Below are 17,355 nucleotides of genomic sequence, written 5' to 3' on the forward strand. Positions count from 1 at the left end.
TGTCCAGGCCTAGGAGTGGTGCCCAGGCTGGTGGTGTCTGCTCTCAGTGTGTCCCATRTTCCAGCTGTGCCTCCAAGCCCGTACATCAGAGCGCACCAAAGCCTGCGGTCAGGGGCGCGTTTGTGCTCTGCGTTGTTCCGGTGAGCTTGGACAGCAGYGAGCCTCTTCTCAGCTACAGTCTGGCCTTTAGGAATTTTCTGGATCACTATATCTTCATTTAAAAGTTAAAACKAACCCATTTAATATTGTAACTTTTCCTAATGTCATGTAATTCTATTATTCTTGAGTTTCTTTGCCAGTWATTTTTTAATTGTAGGATATTCCAAAATGTATTTTCACATTGAGTTGAAGTGAATTTGGATATATATGAGTAACTAGACAAAAATATATTGCTTAAGCTCATCACAAAATCGATCAACCAAAAATTATAGGAATTGAGATCACTTTTTTTTTCATTTTTCTCTACCAAATTCTGGAAATGTAGTAAAGATACTTGCGCATTGCTTTTTTTTGCAGTATGTCAAAGCTTTGATGTTTTCAGAGGAATTTCTCTCTTGGACTTATACTTTACATGGCTCCCATAGATTTGTCCCTTGAAAATGGAACTGAGATAGATTAAATACAGGATAGAGTCTGAAATCGAAATAGGTRTAGTTCTTATAATTTAGAGAAATTTTGAAATTCTCTGGTTTTTTTATCTTGGTTGACTAATGTATGAAAGGAACAAAATGCCTTATGTTCAGCTAGAATTTAACTTTTATTAAATTTTGTCATTAAATCATTTCAGGTGTTATTTTAAGATCGCTAAAGGCTACTGCAACTGATGCAATCCCGCTGTAATCTGGAAAATCTGACATAACATTGTTTAATGTTCTCTACTAAACTTCTGCCAATAATTGTTACTATTTCTATACATTTCAATTTTATTTAGTCTTTTGTATGGGGCATTATTCTTTGATACCCTTAATGTAAAGCAATTTATAATAAAAATAGCTTTTAGAACTAAATTTCTTTTATAAAAAGGAGATATTCTGTTATATTTGTCAGCATCAGGTAGAGCTTTTGAGRGAGAATATATTTTTATAGGGTGAATGTTACATTTTGTGAGCTTTTAGTAATTATTAAGCATTAACACAGCAGTTTTTAATGAATTTTAAATTGTCTTAAAGGAACCCAGCCAGAATGGACCTCTTTTTACTGAGTTAAAGTTCTACATGAGAGCTGCTAAGCCAGATGAAAGTAAGCAGTCTATTAAAATGTTTTTAATGAACTACAAGCATTTAGGAAAATAGAGCCTGTAGAAGGTTGAACTTTGAGAATATCTTTAGGTAATTTTCAGAAATATTTTTAAATTATTGAAATCTAATTCAGATATGTAGTAAATTAGAGGATTTTGGTAAAAAGTTCTTTGTAGTTCTGTTGGTATTACTGTCTAAATTTAAACTTGAGTTGTTGGATATGTGTTTAACTTTCCTGTATACTTTGCATACACATTTCTGTGAAATAAGAAGCTCACAGGTATGCAGACACTGTAAGCCATGTGACTACTCCTTTTTTTGTAAGTCTCTACTCATGCCAATTCATGATCCTAATTTTATTTGTATTTTCAGTTCAGAAGTGGACTAAGTCCCATAAACTGAAATATTTAGGTGTACCAAGATATTGGGGTTCTGGCTTGCATGAAAGGAATGGAAACAGGTGAATATATCTTTCGTTGAYATATACTGGAATTCGTCTACAACCATTATCTCCTTTAGCCTAAGCTCTACTTTATAAGGTGTATTTTCCACTTTTTTTCGCATTGTTCACTTTGGCTACAAATTTTCATGTTCCTGGCAGGGTGTGTTTAGGGACTATACATAGATACATTTTATCTGTAATGTTTGGGTACTCCTATTTGTRTTTGTTACAGTCTTTATTTCGCTTGTTGTGAACATTGCTGTAATACAAAGATGCTATTTATGTATATGTGCTTTAGAAGCTTTTATATTTTAATTAAAACAACGTCAATTTCTAATGAACAAGTCAGGACTAATATGACTACCTTTTAAGTTTTTCTTGTCRTGTTGGCTAAAGCGTATTTTCACTCACTAATATTGAGGACTTAGTGTTGTCTCAAATCTGTTCTGTTTCCCTGTTTTTCTTTTTTGCTTAACCTGTGAGCTATAATAATTTCTAGTCTCATGTTAAATTTAAGTCAAGGGGTAGTTTTTAGTRTTGTTCCATGCCAGGAAAGGGTTTTGTTACTTGGTCTTTAATGTTAATGCCTGTTTATGTAATAGCCCTTGTTTCCTAGTGGTGGTTTTCTAAACAGCTGTGCTGCAAAGGAGTTTTAATAGTTCTTTGGCAGCTTACAGTAGGTCAGGCTTCTCTCTGTGGATCACTGCCTAGGGCAGTTGGTGTGTGTGCATTAGTATGTCAGAAATATCAGTGTTTCAGTAGGTCCTCAGCTGTAAAACGAACCTATTGTAAAAATAACATTCATTTTGAGAGGCAAAAGTAAATATAGCATTTTTTTCTATCCCACAAAAGTGGTTTTGCATTCAGTGTTTAGTGCATGAATTTTTTTAATATAGCCACTATGAACTCTTTTAGTTCTATAACGAGTTTGGCTATAGCAATGAATATCAGAACACGTTTGGCAAGTGAAATGCTTTTGTTGTTAACATTGACATTTATATCTGGTCAAAAAAGCTTGACGTTTATATGTGGTCAAAAAAGTTTGCAATAGATTTCAGTAAAAGAACATTGCAATAGATTTCAGTAAAAGAACATTGTAAGTAACCACGTTAAACCACTTAGTCGTTTATAAACTAAGAAATATATTTCTGTGAGTAGATGATTCTTGGTTTTGCTTATAGTGAGTTACATTAGGGATGTTTTCCTCTGTGAGTGCTTGTTATTTTGCTGCATAACTAGAATAAAGAACAGCTTTTTGATGGATGAACTTCTGAGTAGCTGATGTAGAAAAGGTAAGAATTGATGTACAGCATTAAAAAAAGTCAAGTATTTCCCACAGTTTGAGAGATGTGTTCAATCATTAGTTAGTACATTTAACACAGATAAAATACTTTGCTAAGTACAAGTCAGTAACTGCTGGTTTTTTTTGGTTTTGTTATTTTCTTTTGGTCCTTGAATTTAGCTATCGATTTATGATAATGGACCGATTTGGCAGAGATCTTCAGAAGATGTATGAAGAGAATGCAAAGCAATTTTCCCGTAAAACTGTACTACAATTAGGCCTGAGAATAGTAAGTTTAAAAAATACATTTTATTTTCACAGTCTGTCTTCCCTGTGTGAGTCTCTCAGTTCAGTCCCACTTTTGTGCCGAGTCCAGGTCCTCTGCTGGGCGGACCTCGGTACTGCATTTACATGACTTSTGTTTTGTTAGCTTGAGATTCTGGAATACGTCCATGAGCATGAATACGTGCATGGAGACATCAAGGCCGCTAATCTCCTTCTGAGTTACAAGAACCCTAATCAGGTATTTATAATGCATTTTACTCCTCATGTTTTAACCCTTCTATTTGGCAACAATGAAAATGCTTTGAACCGGTGAAATCTAGCAGAAGCTCATTTTTAAGAATGTATATGGTAACATTATTTCTGCTTGACATTTATATCTGGTTAATATTCTACARTTTTTTAGTGCATTTTGCTGGACAGTTATCAATTGACTATTTGGCCTAAATAGCATTCTAGAGAAATTCTTGAGATTAAAAAAAAAATTGACTCACAAATAGGTATTTGCAGGTGGAAGCCTAAAATTATATATCACACTGGTAAATTATGTTTGCCTGTCTGCATTGTTACCTCATTCCTTTGTTCAAGAAATCCATCAGATAAGTGTTCTGTTACTTGGAAAAATTGGTCTTTAAAGTGTTGATTGTTCCACTTGATTTACAGAAGTCTTTCATTTTTCTGCATTTTTAACTCTCTTTGCTATTCAAACAATGCATATTAGAGTTTCAGAATTATGTATGTATTCTTGCCCAAATGTTTTAGCTCGTGAAAGATGTAAAATAATTTCTCTTAAAGTAACTATCTTGTTAGTGAGTAGTAGTAGTATATGGTATTGTTCAAATGGGTCTACTGACTTTAAAGAGGGTAGCACAGTGAGTGTCTTTATAATTCTAGGGACATTACTTCTTTTTTTTACTTCTTAGGTTTTTTGGGTTTATTTTTTGTTTGTTTGGTTTTTGTTTTTTTTTTTTTTTTTTTCTTTTTTTTTTTTTGATGACTATTGTACTAGTTTTCTGTATCAGCAAGAAATGAATTCCAGGTCAGACTGCTTTATGGAAAACAGTAAAACCCAAGTGACATGTTGTTTCCAAATCATATTTAAAATTAATAAAGTACTTAAAATCATTCAGAGTTGAACTCACCACTCTTAATACTTTCAAAGAAGTTATGAAAATAGTTGGGAGTTGCATTTATTGTTTACATATTTTTTGTAATTATAGYTCTTTAACCTTTGTAATTATGGTTCTTTAACCTTAGAATTCTTTGTGGAAATTACTAGGTRTACTTGGTGGATTATGGACTTGCTTACCGATATTGTCCTGAAGGAGTTCACAAAGTATATAAAGAAGATCCCAAAAGGTGCCATGATGGAACAATTGAATATACCAGTATTGATGCACACAAGGGTGTGGGTAAGGATGTAAAACTCAATAACAGGCATTTGTGTATCTTTTTTAAAAAATAAAATACTTAACAAAACTCAGTGCAGCAAATAGACCAGATTTTTGATAAAAAAAATGTTTTTCCTTTTTTTGTTTTTGTTCTTTATGTGCTATGCTGTCATTTTTCTTTTTTTCCAGTTACTAACTTTTACTAATTRTATTTTTAGTGTAACTTTCTTAACTAGAGCTCCTTAATTTGTGAGGTTCAACATATTGCTTTTTATTGACCAAGTAGAAATCGAATAGTGCTTGTGAGATCTTGATAGGAAAAAAGGTCCTGTTTTTAGGAGAAAAGTAGTTGCTGTTATCAATGTGAAAATATTCTTTCTTTTAGCACAAAAAACTTAGTTTAATTAATTAATTAATTATGCCTTTGGTYGCTGAACATCAAAAAGCAAGAAGTGAGAAAAGGTTGAATATGCAAAAGAAAGGTCTATGTCTGATTAATCATTGATGATTTATAGTGAATACCAATTTCATTTCCTTAATTTTTAAATTTTGTTTTATTAGCTTAAAAGGGTGTTCTGCAAAAATAACAGTTACTGAAAATGATTATTCACTTGCATATACTTAAAGCTGAACATAACCAAARGTGACTTGATCTTCCTATTTATACTTCTAGTGCAGTTTGTGGTCAATGTATGTGTGGGTTGCTTGGTTCGGGGTTTTATTTGTGGTTGCTTATTAATGTGTGGGGTTTTTTTGTGAAGGCTTAGGAAGATGATCTCATACAGTCCTCTGTTCAGTTTTCAGGCCACATAAAATAGTTCAGCATTGTGGAGTATTTTTTTCAGGAGGTGGGGGTTCAGCACTTTTACCTTTTTATAGAAGAAGGGAAGTAAAAACTATTTTGAAGAGAAAGTCAATCACTTCACTAACTTGTTCTATTTTTTCCACAACCTGAGTACTTRAAAAGCTTCCCAAATTGGGATAACTGCAGCATGTCATGTCTTTGAATAGGAGAGATTAATAAAGGACTTGAAAATGAAGTGATCCTTCCAGATGTAGGAACAATATTTTTTCCTTCCTAGCTTTCCTGCTAAAATAAAGACATAAGTAATAGATACAGTAGTGTTACATTGTTAGGATTGTCTTAACTTATTTATAAATTTTTACTGTTGTTTAACTGTGTATGCTTTAGTAGCTGATGTTACGGTTGTTTTTTTTATGTGTGTGTATGTATTTAGCACCTTCGAGACGTGGTGATCTGGAGATTTTGGGTTACTGTATGATTCATTGGCTTAGTGGTCATCTACCGTGGGAAGATAACTTGAAAGATCCAAATTTTGTCAGAGACTCAAAAATTAGGTGAGAAACTACTTGTTTTCTTTCTTTTGAAAAGGAAAACTTACTGTTGAAATGCTTTGTACTTTCAGTGTGTTCCCTTTTGGTGAGTAAACTATTGTTTTGTATACCCCCAATTTTTGTGTCTCATTTATCCTTGACTTGTAATTAAACTTCACTTGTACTGTTCTGCTGTCTTCTTTTGTGTTTATGAGGTGTTTATTTTTCCACTGCAGTATTGTCATTTTAGAATTGCCATGCTGAAGACAAAATCACTCTTAGCCGGATGCAGGTAACCATCAGTCGTGCTTTACAGGAAGAGAATTGAGGAGTCTGCATCTCTAACACCATCCTCTGAAGCCAATGGCAGAAATGAAGGCTAAAGGGGAATCTTAAGTGTCTTTGAGCATCATTCCAGCAAGAGCACTAGTGTTATGGGATTTTAAAATTGTTTTTCATTTTATCCCTCAGCCTCAATGCCTTCATTTTCCCCTCAGCTGAGATGAACTTTCTCTTGTCAGATACTTAATATGAAGAGAGCTGTCCCAGCACAGCAGTTTCTGTCTCCTTAACAAATATTTTGTATTTGGCTTCTTTATCAATGGTATATGAGTTCTTTTCCTTCAGTCTTCTACTTGCTTTTATAAGAATGAAAAACTGTTTCAGGTAGCCCATCTGCCATTCCTCGGGTTCTCAAATGTGCTGTACACCTCCAAATGGCTGTAATGAGTCACACCACAGGCTTACATAGTAGTGTTTCCTGCCTCTGACAGTGGCCTAAACTGGTTACTTAAGAAGTTTATCAGAACAGGACAAGGTGGAAAATTCAAAAGAAACAGTAATTCTGAATCATTTTGTTTTTCAGATGTAGAGATAATATTTCCATTTTGATGGACAAATGCTTTCCTGGAAARAATAAACCAGGTAAGAGGTTTATTTAAAATACGTTTTTACTGAACTTTGTACCTATTTTAATGCTTCCTTTCAATCATGAACAACAAAATGACRTGAATTAGATTGTTGTTAAAGAGAAGTTTGGACTCTTCCTTTTGGCTGCAGTTATATGCACTATAGACACTGCATTGCTTCTGGTTGAGAGCAGAGTTTTCTCTGTTAAGTGTCTTGTCTCTTTTTTTAGTGGTCTAATGCTTCATGCATTATTTAGTATATGTTTCAGTCTTGAATTGATGAAGTTCTGAGATAACATTGAATTTCCTTTTCCACATTTTTAAATACAGACATAAGAAATACCATGTTAATAAGCATTCACTGGTGAAAATTGGCCTATTACATTTTTTTATGACTGACTGTTTTCTTCATTGCAATAAACATGTAAAAAACAGTGATGCTGTCATCACTGGGTAATGAACCTCAGTGTAATTTTTTTATAAAATGTGTTGTAATACAGACATAATTATTATGAGTTTATAAATAACCATTTCAAAAATAGCATAATTAGGGCATGCATAATTTCTGTCTCTTTTGTAGTAAAAGTGAGTTAAATGTTTGCAAAACAGAAATTATATGGAGGTGCCATTTCTTTAGGTGAAATAGCCAAATATATGGAAAAGGTGAAGCTACTGAGCTATGAAGAGAAACCTGTTTATCAGCATTTCCGAGAAATACTTCTGCAAGGTCTTAAGGCCATTGGACAGAAGGATGATGGAGTCCTTGACTTTGGCTTGGCAGAGAATGGAGACTTTCAAAGAAATCCTGTACGAAAGGTTTTACTCTAAAAATTCATATCAGCTTATATTGCATTTTGTTGAGCTATGTAAGAGTTAGTGGAGTTGGAAGTAGGTGTCATAACTTCATCCACTAGCAAATAATTAAATAGGGAAATGTTTTAAGTTTTAGTTATACATGTTATTTCTCTAATTCAGCTTCACGAATCGTTAATAAAACAATGCAAAATTATGTTTATGGGGGTACTTTCATAATAGATAGTACCTTGGATAATAAAATTTGTATACCGAGATGAAATGACATTTGAACAGATGATCATTTGGTTAATTTACTTATTTCTTTAAWTTGGTGAAACTTCAGATGGATCAAAGTATATGTAAGGTAAAATTAGTCTAGTTTTTGTTTCATGTTAGTTTCCTTTCCATGACTATTTCAAAGCTTAGTTTAAAGCATGCATCTTTATGCCAAGTATTTGATTCTGGAATTCACATATTGATTTCACTGTGATCTAATAGGTTATTTTTGAGTCTTAACTTTTTTGGTAGGCTAGGGGTATTTTACTCATTGTATTTAAGAAGTCTGTGTTTGAATTCTCATTTGAATACAGCATTAAGAACTTTGTAAGGTTTAGGGAAAGTGTATGTTAAAATGGCTTATAGCCATAAAAAAGGTGGTCACATAATGGAACAGTAATTCTTATGTTTTACTTCAAACTACATTTATTACTTCGATATTTACATTTGTTAATAGCAGGTGGACTGTTTATTGGTTCCTTTAGCATGAACCAGGGAACTAAGAATTATAATACAGGATAATAGTACAAGTATGTTGCCTACTTACTGACATGATCAGCAGTGTGTTAAAGATGGGGAAAAGGCAGGGAAAAAAAAGCTGTAGRGTTCTAAAGGCTTTTGAAGATATATGTCCAGCTTTTCTTAGATCTTTTTGCTCAGTAAATACTATTTTGGCTAAAATCATACAGCTGTGGTCTCTATACTAATATTTTCTGCTGAACTGAGTGTAAAGGGGTCTGTCCAAATGGAGAGTTTGATAGCGTAAGTTCTGCTTCCCCTGTGGTTTGGTATGGCTTAAGACCTGTATTTTGGTAAAAAAAAACCAACTGTTTTTAATGGTTGGCTGGTTTCTTTGCTAAATAAATTGGCCTGCTGTAGAGCCAGCATCTGTGACCTTAATGTCCTTGTCCAGCAGAGATGTCTGGTGCACATTTTCAATGGAATAAAAACTTTAAAAATCTTATTTTTTAGCCTGTATGAGTCAAGACAATTCCCTAAGGATGGGATAATACTTTTCCATAGGTTCTTACCTTCTGACATCAAATAGAAGTAAGCCTTTTCATTGGGTTTAATTTTTTTTTATATACTTTGAGAACCGTATGCATGGTCAGCTTGCTCAGTTGTCACAAATGTGTTCAAGCACTTGGATAAAACAGGAAGTACTGCTGGTGCACTTGAGTAAGTGTTTTGTCTGCTTCACATTTCATTGGACTTGACGCCATTTCATGCCAGCTACTGCTGGAGTGTCCAGGCTCAATAACATTGATGGACATCTGGTTAACATAATCTTCTTGCTTTTGACCAAACACCAGGACTCTTCCTTCTGTGTTGGATTTTGTAGAYGTAGCAGCTGCACTATAGGCTAGGGTGGAAGATGACTTAGTGTTTTAAAGATAAGCTCTGAATTCCAAGCTACTGGCCATAAAATAATTTGCCATTCATCAGAATCATCTTACCGCTGAAAGCCAGAGTCTTCTGTCATGTGCTGAATTTTGCTTGGCRTGCTTAATGCCTAATTTGAAAACGAAAAATGTTGTCTGGCAGATTGTGACCTCTAATACATAATATCTATGACATTTTGGCTCAACTGATCTTTTAGTCMCAGCACACCTATTCTTCATTTACCATAATAAATCTACCATAATATTTTCTTAAAACAGTGTTATTTGATATTCTGAAGCTATGCTGTTTCATAGCTTCTGTGTAAATGCCTTCTTAGAATTTWGGACTCTCCTGTGCTATCAGCTAATTGAGCCATATTAGGCATTATATGTTGCATTTAAGCATCGTTCTTGAATCTCARTCGTTCTCCAGTATTGGTATCTGGGTAAAAGTTACAGATGTCTGCTATATTAAAAGTTAGCATTTTATTTTCTATATCATGACTCAAGTTTCCCCAGATGTATAAGTAAATTAAACACAGTCTACAGTGGTGCTCAAGGTTTTTTTTTTCGTGTAATAAACACATGTTGGTTTGTGAGTGTGATATTCTATAGTAGTTCTAGCCAAACAAGAAGCTAGCAATACCACATGTTGAAGGAAGTATTTCAAACTCTAGACTAAATTATTTAGAGCAAGGACCACATCTTACTGTTTTTCAGTGCTGAAGAGTTGCTGGGAAATACTGGGAGTTAAGTAGCCTRGAAAAATACAGATCTTAGTGATTTGTGGTTCACATCTGAACCTTGTAATGTTCAGGTTCAGACGTGCAGGTGTTGCTTTTGTCAGATGAATGCTGCCTGATTTCTACTGCTATGTAATTCACCTGCATCAAGATTAAGAAACCACATTTTATTAAATAAGCTTGGAAACAAGATAAATGTATTTTGCTTTTGTGTAACGTGTATTGAATATCTGTTTTTCTGATGAGCGTTTAAAATGTTTCCTAGTACAATTGAGAGGAATGCATTATCTCTCATATAAAAGCAGTACAGTGCTGAAATAGTCCTCCTTAATTTTGGTCAGAATGAACAAAAGTGTCTGTGTTTATTCCTGCCTAATGCATCACAAATCTGCTGACATGCTAACCTTGGAGTCTTGGCTGGCGGTAATCAGGCCTGTGCACCGGCAGGAAAGATGTACCTAATGCACTCCATCAGTGCAGTTTGCATATGGAAGTTCTCACAGGGGAGCTGCCCTGTGCCAGCTGAGGGTTACCTGCCCACTGCAGTTATTGTATGTAATTATCGAACCAATCTGTTCAGCCCAGCAGGGTTTAGATGGTAATCATGAAGCAACACTTTGGAAAGGAAAGATGTAATGCACTCTCCCCTTCTCTCATGAGCTGTGTGAAGTTTAGGCACTTTTAAAGCTGTATTAGTAAAGCTCTGGTCTCACACAATTAAAAAATAAATAAATGAAGAAAAAGGAGAGGTAAAACTCTTCCAGTGTTCATTGCTTTTCATGTATGCCTGATGCAGGTCAGTTCGTCCTTTGCAAAACTCAAGGCTTTAAAACAATAATTTTCCATAAYCAATTCAGGAATACTTTGCAATAGTAAGATTAACTGTAATACACAGGTAATRAGAGTTCTATCCATTTAGAGGTTTTAGGATAATGTATCTTGAATGGAGTTCAGATTTCCCGRATACCTCTCTTTGGAACAGAAATCATAGTTGCTATTAGGAAAAAAAAAAGTACTGTCAGTAGACCTCAGCTACTTTTAACCTGTGCAAAGAAAGCCTTAAGAAGCAAGGGTCCAGATAAACTTGAATTTAATGTAGTGTAATTGCTTTAGAAAAAAACCCAGTTAATAAGAACTTAGGGTAAAATATTTTTATCTGTTTTTTAACATTTTCAGATTAACAGTTTTTTTAACAGTTATTCAAAGTGAGTTAAAAAAAACCCAGGTTATGATCACAAAACCTCATGTCTTCACCCACTAAACTTTCAGCTCCTAAAGTCATCTGCAGACAGGCGAACTGTTGTTTTAAATTGCTTATTGCTTAGTACYAGTATTGTGTTACTATAGGAATAAATTTTCTCTGTGACTTGAGACATTTTCTAATATATAATATAAAACAAGGGAATACCTTGTGAGAGTAAGATATTTTCTACTTTGTGTGGTCTTTCCTGCTTTTGAGTTCAATTGCTATTTTTTTTTAAATTTTATTTTGTTTTATTTTTTAGAGAAGAAGAAAGGCAGCAGCTGCRGTCAGTGAGAGCACTGAGGCGGAAATGGAAGATTCAGGAAGTCCAAAAAAAAAAAAGAAAGCTGCTCCTTCTAGTAAGTCAAAAGATTGTTCTGACAGTCACCTGTACTGGTGTGGCAGGATACCTTGGCTGAAGTCCAGACCCCCACACAGCCACTTGCTCTGATTCTCAGTGGGACAGAAGGAGAAAATAGGATGAGAAACTCATGAATTAAAACAAAGATGAGGAAATTTGTTACTATTTACTGTTTTGGGCAAACCAGACTCAAYCTGGGAAAAGAAATTTGATATATTGCAAATTTAAACTAAATTTGGATAGTGACAAAGACAAACATCAAAACAACACCTTTTCTTCCTCCAAGCTCAACCTAGCTACTACACCCTAAACTCCTCTACCTCTTTCTCCTTGTTCAGTGCAGTGGGTTCTGGGGGGGGCAGTGTGCTGTGGTAAGTACATTGAATTTTCCCCTTGCTGCTCCTTCATCCATACATTTTGCCCCTGCCCCAGTGTGGGCTCCCTCTTTTGGGCTGCAGTCTTTCAGGGGAAGCCAAAAAAAAAAAAAGGTGGCCCAGTTTTTTCAGGAACTATCCCATTTTCTCCAGGTTAGGCTCTCACATAAGTTGCAGGGGATTGCTCCTCCATTCTGGATCCTTTCTGAGTTACAGGGAATATGTGCTCTGGTGAAGTGCAGTACCACTTCCACCTATGACTTTGGTATTCTGTGTGCTTTTCCACTTTTTCCACTCTTCTCCCTGCCCTGCTACTCCCTTTCTGCCTGTTCAGTGTTTTTTTTTCCTTTTCTTAAATGTTTCCACAGAGGTCCCACAAACAAATTTGGCTCAGCTTTGACCTTCAGTAGGTTTGTTTTTAAGCTTTGGCCTACAGTGGGTTTGTGTTGGAGCCAGCTGGAAAGGGCTGTGTCAGGCACAGGAGAGCAGCTGGCCTCTCCCCACAGAGGCTAGCCCTGAAGCCCCCTCAGCTTACCAAAACCCAGCCACATGGCCATAAAATACCCAATAGAGCCCTTTACCTTTAGCAGTTTCAAGTTCTTTTGATCTTTCACAATTTCTTTTTAGATTAATTTTATTAAAGTTAAAATATTTCAACTTTCTSTGTAAGAAAAGATTATGCTCCAATTACGTATTGCCTAAAGCTGGTAGAATTGCTAGGTGATAAAAATGGGTGGCTGAAYCCTGTTCTTTTGCCATTGTTCCTTCTCTGTTCATTCTCATTTTTGTCCTCCTGTCTTGTCCAGTTCAGTGTTAGAACATGCTGACTCCTCAGGATTCCTCTTCACAGAGTGTTAAAGCCAAGGGCTAACAGCAGCAGCTTCCAAAAGCAAGTGTGTTTAAAGTCAAGGAAAGGATTAGCAGTAAGGATAGAAAATGCTGAAGCTATTATTTCAACATAGTTTGGCATAGTTTCAGTGCAGTCTGGAAAAAGTCATGGACAGATAAAGTAGGATTACTGAAATTCAAAATGAGAAATCTTCAGTAGATGTGTATATCAGGGTAAGCTGATGGTGAGTGTTCATTTAAACTGCTTTGTGTATCTAACTTTGTAATGCTTTTATGTAAATGTGAACTGAATTCAAGTACGAGCAAAGATATTTTTTCTAAAGAATTTTTGATTTATAATTTTAAGTAAAATACCAGATGTTGTCTGTGGTCAAATAGTCTAAAAATAATAAAGCAGTAGGACTGAAGTCTACCCCAAAATAAATCTCCTYCTTTAAAAACTGTTTGATGAAAGAGTATTGCAAGATGGGGAAGTGTAACCTTTCAAAGACAGTAATAATATTGGTGAGTTCTGGATTTACCCTGGTATATTTACTCTAACTGTATGGTACAATGTACAAGGAATGAAACTAATGTTATTCCAGGAGGTGACACTGCTTTGTTCATTTTYAGCTGTTCATATTATAGAATTTTAATCAAGACTAGTGATTATTTCTTTTTTGAATGTCTTTTGACTTGTTGACTTCAATTTATTATAAATTCTCTAGTCTGTCAATGGCTGAAAAGGTGTTAATTGGATTATACTTTCTTTCAAGGCAATACAGTTATTTTATATGATACTGACAAATGGTTTTAGCATTTTAGATATAATTTAAGACTTTTTAACAAAATACTTAATGCAGCTGACTATTTTCTGGTTGTGATTTAATACACATGTGCAGAACATACTTTCATTTTTTATAATATATTATGCTACTTTTTCCTGGGATTGAAATTCTTATAGAAGGAGATGGAAAAGAACTTGCACAATTGCAATCCAGGGGGTAACATCAACTTTTTGTCAACAATGAGGTTTTTTCAGTCTAAGTAAAGGTATTGGGGAGGCTGTATAGATTTTCAACATAAGCTTAAATTAGAAAAACCTCCTCTTGCTAGTTCAATAGAGTTACAGATGAAATGGCTCTAATTTCACCTTTTTACACTACTCAATTCAATGAATACCAAGTAGAGGGAGTATATCAAAGGATTTCAGGTGAAATGTGATACATGTACTTACTCATTTGGTTCTCTCCGAATTTGGAATAAAAAACTTTACCAACTATTACATGATTCATAAACCTGTGTTAAAGGAAAGGGCAACTGTTTAATAATCTTTTGTCACTCTGACGCTTTTATAATTTGAAAGGGGCTGATTATTATTAAAAATACTTGAAACTGTGTTTCCAAGTCTGACTAGTTTTGTGTTACCATGAATTTGTTTCTCCATTAAATGATTTTTCCTGTGACTAAAAAAAATCCTGAAGTTCAGTAAAAGGATATTTTCTTGATACCTCTTAGTTGTACAGTTTGAAGTTTAGTCATTAAGGAATGCTTTAGAAGTTGTTGAAATTACATTTTATTGGTTTCTAAGGGGCATAAATATTGTGCAATGATGGTAGCTCTTTAGGTACTGAAACAACATTTCATAAGTATATGAACATAAAGCAATGGCAGGAAGAGCTGTGCAGCCTCTTGTGGTTCAGCTCATCASCATTAACCACATCTCACTATGAAGCTTGTCTTAACCAGTCCAAAAGGTTAGTTGTCCCCAAAAGATCCTGATCAGCTGTGCAGCACTTTGAGTACACTTAGGGGTTCAGTGGCTACAGRGACTCTGCCAGTAATGAAATCTGCTACTGCTGGGGCTGGGGAGCCCTTGGGCTTGTAGGAGGAGGAAGAAAGAATGGCACAGAAAGGACAGATATCTGGAAATTCTTGCTTCTGCTCTCAGCTGCACCTGGTTGTTTTCAGTGTAAGACTGGCCACATCAGATGAGGTTGTTAAAGGCCTTCTCCTGTAAGCCATCAGTKTTTCTAGAGCTGTCAAGCAACTGTTTGAAAACAGAATTTCAGAAAGCGCTTGAGAGCCAAGCTGTGTTGTACTTCTAAAATAAGTTGCATGAAATTTGGTGAAATTCTAGAATTGTTTTTTACTTATGTAAAATGCTACCAGCATTTTCTTTTTTTTTTTTTTTTTTTTTTCCTTGTCATAACAAACCCATAGGCCATGCTGAAAGAGGTTGTATTTTGCAAGGTATCCTTTGTAAAGTAATATGGATAATGTGAATTATTATATTGGCCAATGTATCTCCACTAGGAAAAATGCTGTCAAAAGAGTTGATTTCTATTTAAATGAGAAGCTTTTCCCCACTCTGTTGCAGCTCCCTTTTCAGTATTGGCTGTCTTCGTGTACTGTAGTAAAATATACAGGCTTCTAAATGATGATATTGTTAAAGCAGAATACCAGATTTTGGAATGCACTGTACATATCCACCAACGCTCATGCAGGRGTGTCGTGCATAATATGATAGGATTAATATGCTTATTTTTGATCAGTTTGGTGGAATAGGCAATGAAAATCACATAAATGCTGGAAAAACAAGGGTTTTGTGAAAATTAGTGAGTAATCTTAGGTTCAGTGCTACAGTAGAAATACAACAACTACCCCAGCAGGTATTTTTAAATCTTGCGTTGGATGAAGATTGGATTAGAGCAATATAGAATTTTTTTAGAATAGCCTTTTCTATTTTTTGATTTTTTTTAAGACAGTTTTGGGATTTATTAATTAGGACATATAAAGAGAAATACCAAAGTCGATGCGACAATGAAAGTACTGTGGTTTTTAATGTACTTTTAAAATAGTCAATACTACTAAGGATAGTAATTCTGCATGTCTGTGTTGCTGGATAGCATCTGCCATGTCAAGGTCTTAACTGGGGTCTTTGGTTACTCTTGCAGTATAAAAAAAGAATTATGTGAACAGCTCCAATATGAAAAAGATCATACTGATGGATTGGTTAGAAGAACATTCTGAAATGGTGGTTTAATAGTATTTCTCAATTAATAGGTACTTAGCTTTATGTTTATTTACCTTGCACGGCTTTGCATAAATCAGTACCTGGGTTATTGTCTTAATTATTTTTTTCTTCATTCATGTAAGATTTATTACTTAATGTCTACTTAGGTACATTTTTGCATTTAGAGAATTATTGACCTTGTCACCAGGATTTAGGAGAAAGAAAATCATACCATTTTTTGAGCTTCTTTATGGTACAACTTGTTACTTGTCTTTCTGCTCTTTACCAATGCCCACATTATAGGTGGATTTTTTTAATCTAACCTTGTACCCTAAAAAATATTTTTTTGCAAAACTTGTACTGCACAATAGTTCTAATTGTGTARTTCATTTCTCCCTTCGTGTGGAGGATTTGGTATTGACTACTATCTGTTTCAGACTCCAGGAGGAAGTAGATACAAGTTTTAAAATTATATCCATCTCTGTTTAGTGACTGAAAGATCTTTTTGTGCCCTTCTTAGCCTTCCTGTACCTGTGTCGGGAATGTTTCAAGTTAAAAGTTCTAATACAAGAGTTATGTGGTCTGATTTTAGAAGYCAAAAGCATTTGCTGAAATGCTGTATCCAGAAATTAACAGGAGGATCTAGGTTTTAAAGCAGAGAAATGTTGTTTTCAGTTTCCTGAAATACTGAAAATCTCAAGCCTATATTTTGCATTAAGTATATTCAAACACAGCATGAAATGATCTGTATTTTTATGGCCTGCCCCAAAATTGTTTGAGTATCTTTAAAAGCTATTTAAATTAGAAAAGGTGTGGTAGGAGGTGCTTTGAAGTTCAAAAATTTTATTATGGATAGGAAGGTTAAAATAGATTTGGCTTACATTTATCTTCRTGGACCTTCACAAATACTAGTGGGTTTTTTTTTTGACAATTTGCGAGTGACAAATTCAGTGAGAATTTCTTTGAACATGTGCCACTAATCATAATAAAGAGAAAAAATTAATGTCCAAGATGTAAAGTATGGTAGTGTCACTGTGTACCTCTGTGTGTCTGCTTGGAACACAGTACTCAGTCTACCTTTATATTTTAAGCTTATGCTGTACAATATATTCAGACCATTTCTAGCACTGAAGCACRTTTAAAATGTAAATAATTTGACTTCCTTGCTACATTTCATGGGACTTTCTTGTGTTTGCTGCTAATAGAAAGTATTACATTAAAACAAAACATCTTGTAACAAAAATTTTCCATGTGTAAGATTTTGTGTAGTGACTTTACATGTAGAAATAAGTAATTTAAGAAAAAAAGKTGGTGTTTGCTTTTTTGATTGTTTTTCTGTGACCTGAAGATGAATTGCAGTACATTGAGCAAGTATTGCAATTCAAACTCAGRTATAAAATTTGCAAGTGATATTTTTCTACAGGAAAGAAACTCAGTGATTTTTCCAGGGAACTGACCT

At 34.5% G+C, this 17,355-nt stretch overlaps 1 protein-coding gene across 2 annotated transcripts in view; it reads left to right on the forward strand.

The window, feature by feature from the left end:
- VRK1 (VRK serine/threonine kinase 1) overlaps positions 1–17,355 on the forward strand; it is a 35,223-nt gene that overhangs the window by 11,934 nt on the left and 5,934 nt on the right. For both annotated transcript variants that reach the window (XM_057371902.1, XM_057371903.1), the window contains exons 4-12: positions 1,170–1,239; positions 1,611–1,698; positions 3,143–3,251; positions 3,393–3,485; positions 4,524–4,656; positions 5,874–5,994; positions 6,836–6,894; positions 7,516–7,685; positions 11,580–11,676. In XM_057371902.1, coding sequence (XP_057227885.1) covers positions 1,170–1,239; positions 1,611–1,698; positions 3,143–3,251; positions 3,393–3,485; positions 4,524–4,656; positions 5,874–5,994; positions 6,836–6,894; positions 7,516–7,685; positions 11,580–11,676 — 940 coding nt within the window. The remainder of the gene's footprint in view (positions 1–1,169; positions 1,240–1,610; positions 1,699–3,142; positions 3,252–3,392; positions 3,486–4,523; positions 4,657–5,873; positions 5,995–6,835; positions 6,895–7,515; positions 7,686–11,579; positions 11,677–17,355) is intronic.

Source organism: Malurus melanocephalus, unplaced genomic scaffold (genome assembly GCF_030028575.1).
Source record: "Malurus melanocephalus ecotype Western Australia unplaced genomic scaffold, MMel_1.1 scaffold_161, whole genome shotgun sequence".
Lineage (NCBI taxonomy): Eukaryota > Metazoa > Chordata > Aves > Passeriformes > Maluridae > Malurus > Malurus melanocephalus.